The sequence below is a fragment of the Nyctibius grandis genome, chromosome 1, assembly GCF_013368605.1.
Source record: "Nyctibius grandis isolate bNycGra1 chromosome 1, bNycGra1.pri, whole genome shotgun sequence".
NCBI lineage: Eukaryota > Metazoa > Chordata > Aves > Nyctibiiformes > Nyctibiidae > Nyctibius > Nyctibius grandis.
The window spans coordinates 81,303,961-81,316,681 of NC_090658.1; the positions used below are offsets into that span (position 1 = coordinate 81,303,961).

A 12,721-nucleotide genomic window follows, 5' to 3' on the forward strand; every position below is an offset into this window, starting at 1 on the left:
GCAATAAATAAGGCATTTTGCTTGTGATGAGCTATATAGTCTTTAGCCCCAGACTAGTATCCGGTTTTTTGTAAGGTCAGAACAATGAGGGATTGAATGGGCTGTGGGGAGCTGGTGTGCATGGCAGCACACACTTCTGTTTGAGTCAATGAGATTTCTGCCCTGGCATCTCAAGGAGATGATTTCTCCTTGCCTGCCAATGCTGAAGAGTTCAGACTTGCTGGTGTGAAGGCAGGGTCTTTGTGACTTGCCTTTCTGAAGCACTGAGTAGCAGCTCTTAGGACTTGTCAGTGGGAGGTGTGCTGTGTAGCATTGTTCAGCTCCAGGTGCCATTACCTCTGTACTAAAATACAGGTTTGAACGCCCTGATGCCACCATCTGTGTAAGAAAACTTTCTCCAGGGACTCCTCCCTGAAGTTTACTCTTAGAATCATCTTTCAAAGATAGTTGTGTGGAATTTTTAAACTGGTGAGCCTTTCACAAAGCATTTGTGATGTTTGGGAAAACATGAGCAATGAGAAGTAATTTACTATGAATTCCGTATGCTTTTCTTCCCCAAATCTCAAAACACAAATGTTGGTGTAAGTATGGTGAGAAATCTTCATTTCACACTTAATGAAGAAATACTTTATGTGAAACTGGAGGCTTGAAACGCAGTTCCAGGCAATAAAAACTGAAGTAGTTGTTCCCTTTGATGGACTGCTCAACGCAGTCATGCGTGTTTCACTCGTACCTGTGTCTGCTGGGACTCAACGGGGTGCTGCGCCTCTCTAGCACTGCCTCGAACTTTGTGATGGCCGCTAGTGGAATCACAGCAGCCGTGTGTGAGGGCAGCCGTTCTTACCTAGAAGCAGAAAACAATTGCTATATTTCGCAAGACTGCTACAGCCTGTATTTGTTACAAATGAAAAGGCGTTATCTCGGTAAAACTAATATGGAAGACATTGGAAGAAAACTCATTTTAAAGGCATTATCTTGGTGTTATTAAACCTAAATTATTGAAGACACATTTTTAATAAGGAGTATTCTAGCGTGACTTATATGCCTTTTTAGTTGCTCTTTGTAAAATTCTTCGTCATTTCACGCAACGGATGTCAGTCTAATGACAAGTGAAACTCTTACCTGGTTTTGATCAAGCACACAAAGACATGGAAAGAATGGATATCTCTGGTATGTAGTACCTAATCTTGAAAGAGAGGTTGAGAGAGACACTTTTAGAATCACTAGTGGCTTTCTAAGAATAATTACCGTACTGTGACTTAGGGGGTGTTTTCAAGTCCCAGAAGTCAAATTTTCTTTTCATATGTAAAATTCATGTATTGTCTGCAGGAAATAATTCTTTCTGAAAAGCCAAACTAAATACTTTTTAATTGGATTTTAATTCTCTTTGCCATTAATGAGTGAGTCAGAAAGATTATAAAAGGTTTCTAGACATTCAGATATTGTTCACAGCTTAAAAATATATGCATTAGACCTGTTTATATAAGTTTATCTTTTATTCTGTGTTTTACATCAGTATTTCAAAACCTGTGGTGAATCTTACCTTTATGAGGTTAATTTTAAATCTGTACAAGTTTGGGGTTGGTTTTTGCTTAGAAGGATTTTTGGTTTTGTAACAGTAATGTGGTTTTAGGTGTACATGCGCTTTTTTCCCTGAACAATTGTAATTACATGCATCTTTTAATCTCTCCATATATAAACAGAGAAAACATTTCTGAAAGGGAGAAAAAGTGAAACTGAATACTCACAAATTGCTATGTTTTTTAATTTTTAAAAATGGAAGTTTCTATTCAATTTTAGTAGTTTTAGGTATTTTTAATTATGTGGCACAACCTGAGTATTAAGGCAGATTAGTTTTAGTTCTTTATTTGTTGTGATGATTGTATCACTTCCTTTAATACTCAAAGATACTGATTTCGTATTTACTCACAAGAGAAGTGCATAGTGGATGATTGCCGAAATTATTTTTAGTTCAGTGTGTAAGTCTCAATGTCTAGCTATATTATCTCGATAGACAAAGGAAAGAAAAACTTTGTCTTCAACCTCTCTCTTTCAAATCCTCTTAGCTTTTCAAAAGCTAAAATACTTAGTTTTACCTTCTGGTGACTTGAGGTAGAGAGGATGCTTCTTGTCACTGCAGAGGCAGAAGTGGATAAACTTAGAGTCTTTCTGAATTTAGGTCTGTGTTTACAATGCTGGCAGGTTGTTTCCCTCTTCCCTAAGTGAAGATTCACCTATTTACTGCAGTATTTACTGCACATTTAAAGCAAATAATAATTAAGAGGAAAAGGACCTCTCCAGGAGTGAATGTGCAGAACTTTTTTATCCTACTTAACTCCTAAGTAAATTTACAAATTCTATCACACAGCCATTAGCTGTACTTGTAAAACTTACCCTGTAAACTGTCTTGAAAGTAAACTTCCATTGGTCTTTTTGGTGAAAATGGAGTGTAAATTGCTTTCAAATGTGAAGTTAAAAAAAAAAAAAAGCCAACAAAAAATCCCACACTGTATAAATATATAGGTATGCACTAAAGAAGAATGACTAAGATTGTGTAGCTTATATAGCTTAATCTTCACGTAGTTTATAGTAATGAGTAATTGTGTGAACAGTGTTGCTTTCTCCCTGGGTCTTAAGAAGAATAGGGACTATAAATTTATGCCTCAGGTTTCGGCATCTGAACTGAAAGTGGTTCTTTCTGGCCCTGAGACCACTCTGCCATGTGACAGATATAGGGACATTAGTGTGGGCTTAAGTTAGCTGCAACCATTCCAGGGCTGCCGTACTGCTCCAGCGGTATGGTCCTAGAATAGCACAAAGGAGTGCCCTGTCAACCACACAGCACTGCTGGTGCATTCCTAGAGGCTGAAAATGTTTATTTTTAGCATGTCTCTCCTTCAATAATGAGTTTCATCATTCATAACAATATGTCTGAAGCATTGTCCCCAATCCTTTTCCCTCCAAAATCACTCTGCTAATTTGTCGTCTTCTTATGTGTGATAATGGCTTTAGTGACATAAGAGTCTTCATTTGAAAATATGTGAGCAATGAGTAATATAATGTGGCCAGTACAAGTGGATCACTCATAGCTGCGATAAAGCAGAAAACAGTAGTACCCTTTTATGAGCATTTACTCATGTAAAAGCTGACAGCTTCTAAAATTAGGCATGAAACACCATCATGGGAAATTCTTTTTAGGACTTGCCCTTCCCAGTTTACCTTAATCTTTGAGATAGAAGTATGTCCCTTTATTGGTTACATGAATAAACCATTGGACTTGCTTCAGAGATAACACCTAATTTAAAGGTGAGATTGAATCAGTTGTTGAAAATAGTCTATTCAGAGAAGCTTAAGTAGCTTGACGTATCTCGATGTCTCCCTGAATTGATTTCCACCCCCCCCCTCCTGTTTGTTCATCTTAGAGGGAGAGGTAATCATTATTTTAGCAAAGATAGGAGTGAAAACTTAAATTGCAAATGTCACCTTGACATGCATCTTTTTTTGTTGCTGAGTTTTCATTTAATGGTATGTTATTTAATCTTAACTGATGATGATAAAAGCCCTACTGAAGACAGTTTTCAGAAAGTTTAAAAAAAGCCCAAACCTTTGTTCAGAAAGAAGCAGGAAAAATTAGTGGCATCCTTTAATCATCAGGAAAGGACTGGCCAACAGCAGTGAGTGACTGGAAACGTGGGCGGGCCAGGAGCTCACCTTATGTGAATTGCCAGCAGCAACTGGAGTTGATGGATAGCATTTTAGAGAGGAGTCCCCCTGTAACTCCTTAGCACCAGCCTCAGCAGTTCTTCTGTCCATCAGATATTTTATTGGGTTTTAGTATTCAGCTTAATACTAGAAATGAAAATCCTTTGTATTCTACTGCAGTGAGTTCTGATGAGTGCTTTGTCAGTAAAGGTATATTTCTGGCAGTAGTTGGAAACAGTGATTTCATCTGTGTAAAAATGCCTTCAGGCTTTTGTTCTGAATTCTTCTGTCTGCTGGGAACTGTGAAATACTGAATTTCATCTGGAATATGTCTACAGGTTTTGGTGAAGCCTTTGGAGGTAGATGTGGTTTCATTTGAAATTTCTCACATTTCTGTAGCAATGATTAAACTAAAATTATATGTGATTATTTTGTTTTCAACATGCCATGGGGGTTTACGTGTTTGACATTACAGGCAATGGTCAGAATAAATGTGTTGCACAGGTTCATATTACTGTTGAGGTTCAAGTGTTATAAAAATAGATCCTGTTGATCGTGTGCTTTATAAAGCGTGGTAGGTCTATTTCCTTTAAAAGCACAGAGGTTGTAAACAAGCAACAAAATTATAAGAATGTCATTCTTCAATTACTACTTCTTTGTCCTAATTAGACTAGAAGCTGCAAATAACGATGGTAAAACCAAAGCAGTGAAAAGTAGTCAACCAGAACTTTACAACAAGCAGTAAACTGCATTCACACCCATGTGTTTTACTTGACTGGCAAAATAAGACATGCTGGATCCTAAATTAGAGCATGCAGGCAGATACATGCATTAAAACAACAAGATACGGGAACTGTGTTAAGCAATTGCAGACAATGTTTATGTACATGGAATTTAGTTCTTAAGTTCACACAGTGCTGTGGCAGTAATAGAAAGAGATACGAAAGCGTGTGCTAATGTGGATACTTGGTGTTTTGGGAGCTGATTTCCTGAAAGCCAGTGGGTAGTTCAGTTGTCTTGCTGGATGGGTTTGGGAGTTCTGCAGCGTTGGGCCTCCTGGTTCTAGCTGCTAGGTAATGTTTGAAAATGCACCAAGCGCTACAGAAGCTTCTGCCATGGCTTATGTTACCACCCTGATGAGGTGAAGTGGTCATTGAGACAACCTGGAAAGACTGGCCAATGCTTAGTCCACTTTTGCTGGATAGACACTTGCTTTGGTGAATTCATGCTGCATGTACAAGTGCTGAGTAGTCAGCTTTTTGCTGTTTCCATGAGGCTTAGTAAGAAAGAGTGTCTGCAGCTATTCAAAGTTTACTCTTTTGCCTTGAATCTGGTGTGTGGAGTGACTCCATTGAGAAATGTTGTTAATGCCAATATATTAATACTAAAACAAAAATACTGTGACTTTTTAAATATTTTTGGCCTTCTGCTTGTGCTTAAGTTTATGTTTTTACAAGCAAAGACTGCTGCATCAACTGATATAAAGGAATTCTCTGTGATTTCAGTGGTACAAGACGAGATACTCAGAGTTTTACATACTTATGTGGTAGTAACATAGCTCTCTGTTATCCAAAACAATGTAATGTTTAGTGGGGTCTCACTAAGTCACCACGCTACCATGAGTTTCTTTCTTCTTTGCCCACTACTCTCTAGTGTCTGAAATTTTGAATTTTTAAAAAGGAGAAATTTTTAGCAATTATAATTTTAGATTGGAAATCTGATTTTAGTTCTGTTCATTCTCCTTGCCAGCTCAGTCTTTGCTGCTTTCATATATGGTGGACTGTGCAGTTCTTGCATTTTTCTGACTCCGGTCTTCCCTTGCAGAGAATTGTATTGTTTTTGTAACATTTTCTTAAATCTCCCTGTATGTAGAATTGATGGATAAGGTACATTAAAATGATACTGTCATACCCTTTGTATTGTCTCATTTTGATAAATTTTCCAGAGCTATTAAGCCATCAAGCAGGTGATGGCCATTACTGAACCTGACCTGGGCAATTGGTACATATTGCTCGAAAAGTTTTGGCCATTGGACACCATGGAAGTGATCACCTCTGTTTCTGTTAACAGCAGTTGTGGAGAGTTACTACAACAGCATTTCAGATTTCTTTTTCTCTTGTCTTAGGTTTTCTACCCTAGCAAAGATGGTACTAAGATCCCAATGTTTATTATTCACAAGAAAGGAATTAAATTGGATGGTTCGCATCCTGCCTTCTTGTATGGATATGGAGGCTTCAACATATCAATTACACCAAGCTACAGGTAAGCAGAGTAATTTATACCTTCTGCTGAAGTATCTGATATTAACAACTGTCACAGACTGAGGGCAGGGTGGACTGTGGATCTGATAGAGTAGTGCATTTCAGGTCCCTGAGAAGCAAGATGGGGGCCGTAAGGACTACACATCGGTGTCCAGGCGTCATTTGTCTGCTTTGTTAGTTCTGAATTCAAGGGTTTTGCCCAGGGTCACAGAAGAAACCTGTGTCAGAGCAGAGAAGTGCTGTGCTCTTCTGAGATTTACCGCAGGCACCCTGCCCTTTGGATGACACCTTAACCTCTTTCTGCTTTGTCACTGAGCTCAACATATGGACATAATAGATTAAGCAAGTATTTGAGCCCTTTGCTGAATTAATAACATAGGAATTTTTCTTTTTTCCAAGTTACACAATTACCTATGTCTAAATGTTATAGAAAATTAAGTATTTGTTTAAATTAAAGTAAATAATTAAAATTTAGCTGTATTTTCATGTTATACTTTTGAGGAGATTACATCAGAAGCAAAATCCTACTGTGTTCCCATATAATCAGGAAAGAGGAAAGATGATTCTGTCTTGAGATGCACGTGATACGGGCTCTGCATATGCAAAGCAACGCATTGTAAACCAAAAACACTGTGTGCAAAACAGGATTTGTAGACCTCAAAAGCCATAAGCTTTGTTGAATAGATGATTTCTTTAAAGAAAAGGCTTATTTCCTCAGCAAAGGAATTTGAATAGACTTACCAGTGATTGTAATACGTAAGAAATGCTCCTAGGCAAGTCAGGGGAAAGCAGAAATGCAAAGGACTGAATGGAGAGCAGTGTTTCAAATAATAGAAGAGCAGCTCACCAACACAAACATAATCTATTATGAAACCATCCTATTAAGTTTAGGTGCTACTAGTTTTGCTTTAGAGTCAGCACACTTCAAGAAATCCTTTGTAGTACTTGCTCTTCCAGGTCACTGTGATTATATTTCTAAATAGCGTTTACAGCTTCTCATCCTTTCTAGCAAATGCCTTATCTAACAATGGACCTCCCATCTTGTGTTCTGTGATTATTTGAATGTTTTTTATCTGCTTTGTAAAGCTACATTTTTAATTTCCTGTGGTTTTTGAGAGACACAATTGTATAACCAGAATAGTTTTTAAATTCCTTTTTAGATTAGACTCCAGCACTGATTTATTACAATTTATTGTAGATGCTGAAAACTGTGATAAAACTTATCATGTTTTCTTTTTTAAAGTAAATATTATATATCTATTGATTTAAGATAAAATTTCACATACTGCAGAGCTGACACGAGCTGGCTGCTGGCAAGAGGAGAAGGTATCTCATTATGCCTCCTTTCACCTCCTGTCCATTGGCCCTGGTGCTTGCTGGAACCTTTGCTAAGCTGATTTACCTCACAAGAATGGCAGAAAACTAGCCCAACAAAAAGGAGTGAGTGGTTTTCTGCCATTCTGGCAAGTTAAAAATTGACTCTTCTAGGAGTCCACCAAACAGCAGCAGGCTGCAGGAGGGTGCAGCTGATAGTCAGAAAAGAGGAAGATGGGAGCAGTGACCTATCTTCCTGAACCCTATGAAACCTTTATTATACAGTTTATAAAATAAGAATATAATCTGTAACAGTCCATTAAAAGTAAATGCACAGAGAACTATCAACCATCTCCAGATCAAAATACATTATCCCACTGACAACATGAATGAAACACAATTGGCACAACTCCCTCCTCATTCTCTCCCCGTAATATCAACACATCCCTTCTCAGCCTTTCTCTTTCTAAAGGAAAAACAAGAAAAGCCAAAGCCTTCAAATGCATCTTTATGGTTAATAACCTGAGAAATGAATACTTGCTGAGGAAGTGTGTTTCAAACGTAGGCAAGCAAGATCAGGGAAAGGAAATTTTAATAGAGAATTTGTGCCAGAAAGGCAGGATGTCCAGTTCCCCCTTTACCTGGCAGATTCAGGTGATGTTTGACTACATCCCTGTTACTATATACTGCGATATTCTGCAAGTAGTTTCCTGGTCCAAGTGCTGCTTCAGCCACAGCCCAACACCACAATTCAGTTATTTCTTTTGTGGGTGACCCCAAGCACAAGTGCTAGAAAGCAGCCACAGGATGGTCAAGGCTGAGACTTGCTCCATTGTTCACCTGATCCTGAGCTGAGACAGGCTATGGAAATGCAGCTGAGTAGTAGCCTGCTTACCTTTAAAAAAACAAACAAACAAGAAAGTTCCTGGATAAATACTCCTGATTTTTTATTTGAACTTAAGGCTCTTACAACTTTTCACATAGCACTCCATATTCTCCTTTGCAGTGGTTTGTTTCTATCCTGTATTTCTTCAAGCCAGTACAATGTTTTCTCACTGCTATTTCACACTCATTAACATGAACCAGCTCTCTGGCTTGGGGAGCTTATTTTGCTTAATTCAGAAACTGATGTTGCTTTTCATTTTTTGTCTAACACAAAAAATGAAAATAAAATCTTTTTCACTGAAAGCAATAGAAACAAACCAACAGGTTAGAGGATGCAGAAATAACTACAAGAACGATAGGCCAAAGTCATTAAGTCAGTTACAGCAGTGGTTTAATTTTGAATGCAAGCATGCATCTTTTATATGCCCCTCTGAAGAGCTGTGTTTGGTATCATTTCAAGTATGGTGCCCACTAGAGCACTGTCATTAATTATACAGCCTGCATAGTGTGTGCGAGTGAAAGCTGATGGAACCGACACCAGTGGCTTGGCAGAGCTGCTGGAGAAACACCATCATAAACCCACCACTAATGCCTCTGATTCAGCTATTGACCCTGCAGGAACCACCGTGTTTCCCTTCACTGTTCTGTGTGTGTCCATGTGGGTACAGGAGAAGCAATTTCTAATGCATCCTGGAATACAGCTGATTGTGAAGCAGACTGTGAAATTGCATTTCACTGCTACAGGGCCAGGTTGTACCAAGTCTTTAAGCAAAGAGGTGGTGCAGGGAGAGACTGTAAGCCCAGAGAAGGGTCAGGCAACATAGCAGCCACCGATGCAGAGTGCAGGATTACTCTCTTTGGTTACTTGTTACCCTCCCTTCTGCTCCACAAAAGCCAAGAAAGCAACCAAGTCCAGTGACTCAGGGTTTTTCCCCATCACCAGTGCACTAGCCTGCATTCCTCTGTCAGCTATAATACCTGACAGCAGATGAATAATTCTGGGAAAGCATTCTTGCTTCTTGAAGCACAGCTCCTTAAGTTGTTCTATACTGTAAAAAACAATACCAGTTTTCTTATTTTTTTGTGTTATCACTCCTCAGGGAAAAAACTATCTTCTGCTCCCTCCACTGTCTCCTTCCTGACCCTGTTGCCCTTTCCTTTACTTTTTTTCTTTACCCTGCTCCCAGGAGAGAAGGAAAAACAGGGATAATGAGCAATACGCTATAGAGACTGTTGGGAAGAGCAGGGAGACAGACTTTTCGCTGCAGAACGAGACATTTTGTAGGCATCCAGGGTGACTGGGCAGTTTGCTGTGACTCAGACACCAAGTTGACCTGAAATCAAATCTGAAAGCAAGAACTCACCTGGAAGAACACAGGAGGCAGTAGCAGGGTTGTGTATGAAACTTGAATTTTGTGCTGTCTGATCACTTGGGATTTTCACTTTTTTTGAAAAGTTAATGAGTCTTGATTATATACTTATAAAACCTGGTTCCTTGAACTTTAACAAGCTTTCTCAAAGCGACTTTTGAGAAAGCTTGTTATAAGCTTTAGGCACATCTACCTCAAAGTATTGGTCAAGTTAGGGTCCTGACTCACTTTACTACTGACCATACCAGAGTGGGTGTTAATTAATAGTCATTGGCAGTGACATTACTAAGTGTATATGTTGAGGTGTATGTGGTAATGTTTTCTGAAGTGCCTAAATCCTAGTAGTATTACTGATAGTGAGCACAGATATAGTAAAGCTTACTTATAATTTGGGCAATATAATGATTGTTACCAGACTCTGGACTTTATCCCATTGAGGGTCTGTACGACAGAAAAATTGTTTGCTTGTGGAAATGGGGACTAGCTTCCTATAATAAGAGTATTGCATATCCTATCAGATCCTATGTCACTTAGACCCTTCCAAAAATTATTATCAAGGTACTATCTCTGTTAGAGGAGTTCACAGACAGGATAGTATGCACTCAATACTTTGGTTTTGCATTGCTCATAGATTCTTTGCTGGTTAAATATGCTGGTCCCTCAGACGGGCACAGTTTCTTTCAGCAGGTGGAAGTGGATGGACTCTGTTCTGAAATTTTTTATTTTTTAAATATTCTCAGGCAATATACTTGGTAGCAAGCTCTTACCTTACCTGCAATTCGTATACTTGCTACCTTTGATTACTAGGAGATCAAGTCAGTTTGGACCAAAAAGTTTCTATTGATTTTGTTTGGGACAGAGACAGGGAAAAGAAGAGCACAATATTCTGGGAGGTTCTGTGACTCTAACATAGCAAAAATTAAGAAGCCACAGTCTCATGAGACAACGTACTGTCAGGATACTCCACATTAGCTGTGTAGCAGCCTGTCGAAATCAGGCATCGTGGAGTTTGGCAGAATAATATGCTCTGACCTTTGCACAGTGTGCTTATAGAATATCAATCTTGCATCTGATCAGCATGTCACAGTAATCTAAGGAAAATACAATTCACAGTGATGGACTTCAGAATTGATTTTACAGAAGCAGAGATAATTCATGCCTCCTGAGCCATCTGATGGCCACAGATAACCAGCCTAGGTGAAAAGTTTTTACTTTGATGGATTATGAAAATACAGAAATATCTTATCGGTCATCCTTCTGCTTTTCTTTTTGTTTCCTTAATCCTTGGTATATACTCTCAAGAACAAGTGCCAGTACATAAATAGTTGCTTTGGGAGGTATGAAAAATGTATCTGTTTTGGTACTACATCTACAAGACACTCTGTAGGACTACTGTCTTTCAAGACATTTCTGATAAGCAGTAGGGGGACTTGCAGGTAGAAAGGCCCAGTCCTTGCTCTTGTGGTTGAATAGGATTAATTTCTGCAGGCAGTGGTTTCTTGCATGAGCAAAGATTTCAAGTAAATAAGAAATTTAAACCTACTAGAGGGGAAAAAAAAGACTGGTTGGGATTAAATTTTAATATTTTACTGGTCTCCTTGGCATATGTGTGGTTTGCCATCTGCAGCTTCTGCTATGTTAAGCTACTGCCTTAACAGATCAGAGATCTATTTCTCTTCTTAATTGTTAAATATAATTTAAATTACTTCAGTCCCTTTTAAAAAGATAGCAATAGCTTTGATACTTTTGCAATTTGGCATTTAAAAATTTATGCTACTTTAGCTTTCTGCCAGGTGATAGAGGTACTAGGGAAGGCAGAACTTGTAATTTTATTTTTTACTATTTGTTTTGTATTTATCAATGCAAGTGGAAAATGAAGGGGATTGGGCAGAACTTGACTGCAGACCCTGGCACAAAACAATGGTAGAAGCAGAGTTTTTCTTTGCAAACACAGTTTTTTAAAGGTTAAAAAAAAAGCCTACATTAAGCAGAAGCTGAAAATACCTGCTCATAAACAAAGATCAAGCACTGATCTTAAGTCTTAATTCTTTGCTTTCTTCATTTGGACTAAGCCTTCCTTTCTTCTCTGAAAAAGTGGAGGACCCATGGAAGAGGAAGAGTTCAGAAAGCTATGGGGGTCCAGTGGTACTCCATAGCTCTAATCTCCACACTGAAGGCTTTGAAGATAATTTAAAAAATGGTGACATGTCCTGAGGGGTCTTCTGTAGGCCAAACCACCGGCCACTCTCCTCCGAAGTGCAGAACTAAAGGAGGAAGAATGAACCCGCACTGGTTCCTTCCTTTCCCAAGGCTGAAGAGGGTTTCATTTCCATGGATAACCATCGAAAAAAGCCTGGCTACTGAGGTTTGCCATCAAGGGGGACCTGATTAACGATTTCATCATTGATTTGGGGAGAGATCTTTCCCTCAAAGTGTTTTTGTAAAAGTGGTAGGGATATAAACATTGAAAATTAAAAATAATCCTCTATCTGTTTGTTTTTTCAGTGTGTCAAGACTTATTTTTGTGCGGCACCTAGGAGGTGTTCTAGCGGTGGCGAACATCAGGGGCGGTGGTGAATATGGAGAGACCTGGCACAAAGGTAAATCAGTCCAAGAAGAGGAACAAAACTGCAGGCGTAGCAATGAAAATTACAACGTATTCTCTTCATGCCCTCTTCCATACTCACCTCCTTTTGCCTTTTACTTATTCTGTAGAAAAGTAATTTTTTTCCTTACTCATATGTTAGATCTGTATGTTGTCCAGTATTATCTGGTGGTTTTTGTTAGGTTGCTTTAATTTTTGCAACCTACAATATTTTCCAAGAAAATTATTGTGTATTTTTAAGCAAGATCAAGTTCCCTAGACTTAAGGATTTGAAAATGCAGCTATTTATCTTGAACTGATTTTCCAAAAAATGTCTGTCTATATTGCAGGAGACCTGTCTTTCTTTCACATACCTCTTTCATTATTTGCAGGTGCACATGGCCTTACAATTCTAGATCCTTAAGACAACAGCACTGCCTATTTAGACTCTCTTGGTATCACACAAAAAAAATAAACCACTTGTAGAACCTTACAGAAGGTGTGAACTTCTGGGTTCAGAATGTAACTCTTCCAGATTATTTTTGCACAGTTTATGAATAGACTCTTTTTTTTATATTTAGTGTGATTGAAGTTCATATGAAAAC

At 38.5% G+C, this 12,721-nt stretch overlaps 1 protein-coding gene across 1 annotated transcript in view; it reads left to right on the forward strand.

Annotated features, from left to right (window-relative positions):
* Positions 1-12,721, forward strand: part of PREP (prolyl endopeptidase) — a 115,660-nt gene that overhangs the window by 91,659 nt on the left and 11,280 nt on the right. The window contains exons 11-12 of the mRNA XM_068409370.1: positions 5,828-5,964; positions 12,038-12,132. Coding sequence (XP_068265471.1) covers positions 5,828-5,964; positions 12,038-12,132 — 232 coding nt within the window. The remainder of the gene's footprint in view (positions 1-5,827; positions 5,965-12,037; positions 12,133-12,721) is intronic.